The sequence below is a fragment of the Caretta caretta genome, chromosome 14 (genome assembly GCF_965140235.1).
Source record: "Caretta caretta isolate rCarCar2 chromosome 14, rCarCar1.hap1, whole genome shotgun sequence".
Lineage (NCBI taxonomy): Eukaryota > Metazoa > Chordata > Testudines > Cheloniidae > Caretta > Caretta caretta.
Window position 1 is genome coordinate 37,708,204 of NC_134219.1, and position 3,086 is coordinate 37,711,289.

Sequence of the window (3,086 nt, forward strand, 5' to 3'; positions counted from 1 at the left end):
GATGGCGACAATTGGTGACACATGTAAAATTGAAAGCAAAAACAAAGTCTGTTGGTCTTTGTGGAATTTTTCCCAAAGTGTGATGCTTTTGATCCTCCAGCGCCATATCCAGCAAGACTTGAACTCTATTTTGTATCTTTTCTCTTTGTACTAAAATATCCCATCTGGCTGTAGGCAGAAGCAACACACAGTGTGTCCCGCCCCCCTTTGTTCACATCTGTTGATATGGGTATGAGACACACACAATTCTATTTTAAAAACCTCAAAATTCAAGTGGGCAAACAAAACCCCAAGTTCTATCTCAGGCAAATAAACAGAACTACATGCTATATTACCATCACTAACGTGTGACTATCAAAGAAATGTTAAGTGTACTAATTCACTCAAGTGTTAATTTAGTTCAAAGGAAACGGGATATTGCCTTCACTTATCTGTAACCCGTTGTATGCTATCCCTGTACTTAAGTAACCCTAGATCAAAAGTGTGAATTTACTTGACGTGTGAACTTCATGAAAACTAAGGAAGGATTGTTGTATGCTGTTACATTGCAATTTACATCACATGTATCCCAGTAATTACATTTGCCCATCAAATGAAATTGGAGCCTTGGAAATGTAAATGAAGAACATGCTAACTTCAAAGCACGGGTCATTGTGTTAGACAAAGGGAAATCCATAGACCCAGTCTGCATTTAGTCAACAGAGAAAATAACCATGCTGTGATGGAAAAACTTGCCAGACTGCTTTCCGGGGAAGACAGCTGTAAGAATGGATCCAGGGAATGGTTCTGTCTCTCTGAGCTGTTTGGACACTTTCAGGAAACATTCCAGATGCAAGACAGAGATCCCCAAAGTTATCTTGGGTAACCCTGAGAGACTTATGGAAAACTAGCAGATACCACATCTCTGCTGTCACTTTGCACTGACAGAGAGAACCTTTGTTTCTCCTCCCCCCATCCAGCTTTGAAAGTATCTTGTCTCCTCACTGGTCATTTTGGTCAGGTGCCAGCGAGGTTATCCTAGCTTCTTAACCCTTTACAGGTGAAACGGTTTTTCCTCTAGCCAGGAGGGGTTTAAAAGCTGTTTACCCTTCCCTTTATATTTATGACAGAGACCATGTCAAAAACTTTGCTAAAGTCAAGGAATAACATGTCCACTGCTTTCCCCTCATCCACGGAGCCAGTTATCTCATCATAGAAGGCAATTAGATTAGTCAGGCATGACTTGCCCTTGGTGAATCCATGCTGACTGTTCCTGATCACTTTCCTCTCCTCAAAGTGCTTTAGAATTGATTCCTTGAGAACCTGCTCCACGATTTTTCCAGGGACTGAGGTGAGGCTGACTGGCCTGTAGTTCCCCTGATCCTCCTTCTTCCCTTTTTTAAAGATGGGAATGTAGGTGTTGTGTGTGTTTTTATAATGTAGGTGTTGTATGTGTCTGGGTGTATCTCTCACCCTACAAGGGATGGATGCTCAGCATTCCAACTGCATCCATTTACCCTGCACCTTCTCCCTGAGCACAATCTCCCCCCATTGTCTGAACTTCGATCAGTCACCAGTTCAAGTTTCCCACCAGCCCAGTAGTACCCACCAATGGCATCTGATATTGGTCTGAAAAAGAATGGGGTCATGGGGTTTTAAAAGGTCTATGTACCTCCATTTCTCCCAGGGCTGTGACTCTGCAAAAGCATGACAAGAAACCAATGGAAGCAAATGGAAACGTGACCTTGTACTTTAGTAGGCTTTGATACTGACCCCAAATCACGCCATGTTATATCAATTTCATTGTAACCTAAGGAAACAGATCAGCTAACATTGTCAGAAACTGCATTTCCTCCAAGTTTTCATCAGGGCCTCTTTGACCTCTTTATTTCTCAGGCTGTAAATGATGGGATTGACCAGGGGAGTCAGGACAGTGTAGATGACAGAGAGAACTTTCTTGAAGTCTCTCAGTGTGTTGGTCGTTGGGAACATATAGACAGTTAGCAGAGTTCCATAAAAAATGGTCACCACAATGAGGTGGGAAGAGCAGGTGGAAAAGGCCTTTTGCCTCCCAGTGGTGGAAGGGATTCTCAGGATGGTCGCAATGATACAGATGTAGGACATCGAGGTAAATAGAAATGGGAGCAGTGAGAAAATCAAGATGAGTGTGAAAGCCAACATTTCCATCAGGTGAGGATCATTACAGGAGAGATTTATCAGGGGGATAAGATCGCAAAAGAAATGGTTAATATCATTGGGGCCACAGAAAGTTAACTGTGATATTGAGAACGTTGTTATGCCATTACCTAGGAAGCCACCTATCCAAGAAGCACCTGCGAGCTGGATCCAGGCCCTGCCACTCATACTGGCTGCATAGTGCATTGGATTGCATATTGCTAAATACCGATACTAAGGCATCACCAATAAGAGAAGGCATTCTGTACCTGCCAGAGAACCAAAGAAATAATATTGTGTGAGACACCCACTAAATGAAACAGTCCTGTCCTCATCTCAGGAGACTGGCCAGCATCCTGGGCAGGAGGGTCGAGGTGTAGAAGGTCTCCAAGCAGGACAAGTTTCCCAGGAAGAAGTACATGGGGGTGTGAAGGTGCTGATGAGTCACAACTAAGGTCACAATGAGGATGTTCCCGGCCATGGTTGCAATGTAGATCACAAGAAATAGCAGGAAAAGAAGGATTTGCAGTTCAGGGAAAGTCCCAAATCCCAAGAGGATGAATTCTGTGAGGGACATTTGATTTCCTTGTTCCGGGCTCACCATGAGGCATGCCTATGGGGAAGAAATTAACTCTGTGATATAAATGAACAACATTCACTCAATAAATGTCAGCATTGTTTTCTTTGTCTCCCTCTTCTGGCTACCGAAAAAATAGCTGAGTTGAGAATAGAAGACAGGGGTGGGGAAATGCCATCTCCCTTGATCCCTGGGACAGATTTCATATCTGAGCAGACTGCCGGTTAAACAAAATGTGAATCTCTCTGGAAACCTGTGTAGTACCTTGACAGATGGCACCAAGCACTCAGGTACTATGGTGTTGGGGCTCACACACCACCGCACAGAAACACAGATAGAGGAAACAGATTAGGTA

At 43.6% G+C, this 3,086-nt stretch overlaps 1 protein-coding gene across 1 annotated transcript; it reads right to left on the minus strand.

The window, feature by feature from the left end:
• Positions 1–1,815: 1,815 nt before the first annotated feature.
• LOC142068962 (olfactory receptor 10A3-like) lies at positions 1,816–2,758 on the minus strand. Its single transcript, XM_075119078.1, has 2 exons — positions 2,490–2,758; positions 1,816–2,203 (listed from the first exon to the last, which is right to left on the minus strand). Exons 1-2 carry the CDS (start codon positions 2,756–2,758, stop codon positions 1,816–1,818), a joined length of 657 nt encoding a protein of 218 aa, XP_074975179.1.
• Positions 2,759–3,086: the final 328 nt, after the last annotated feature.

Bases quoted from the DNA above. Each gene is read 5' to 3' on its own strand.
- LOC142068962 (XM_075119078.1), bottom strand. From the start codon at position 2,758: ATGGTGAGCCCGGAACAAGGAAATCAAATGTCCCTCACAGAATTCATC. The intron at 2,204-2,489 runs ATGAGGACAGGA...TTGCGATCTTAT, and splicing joins ATGCTGGCCAGTCTCCTGAG to CCCCCTGATAAATCTCTCCT.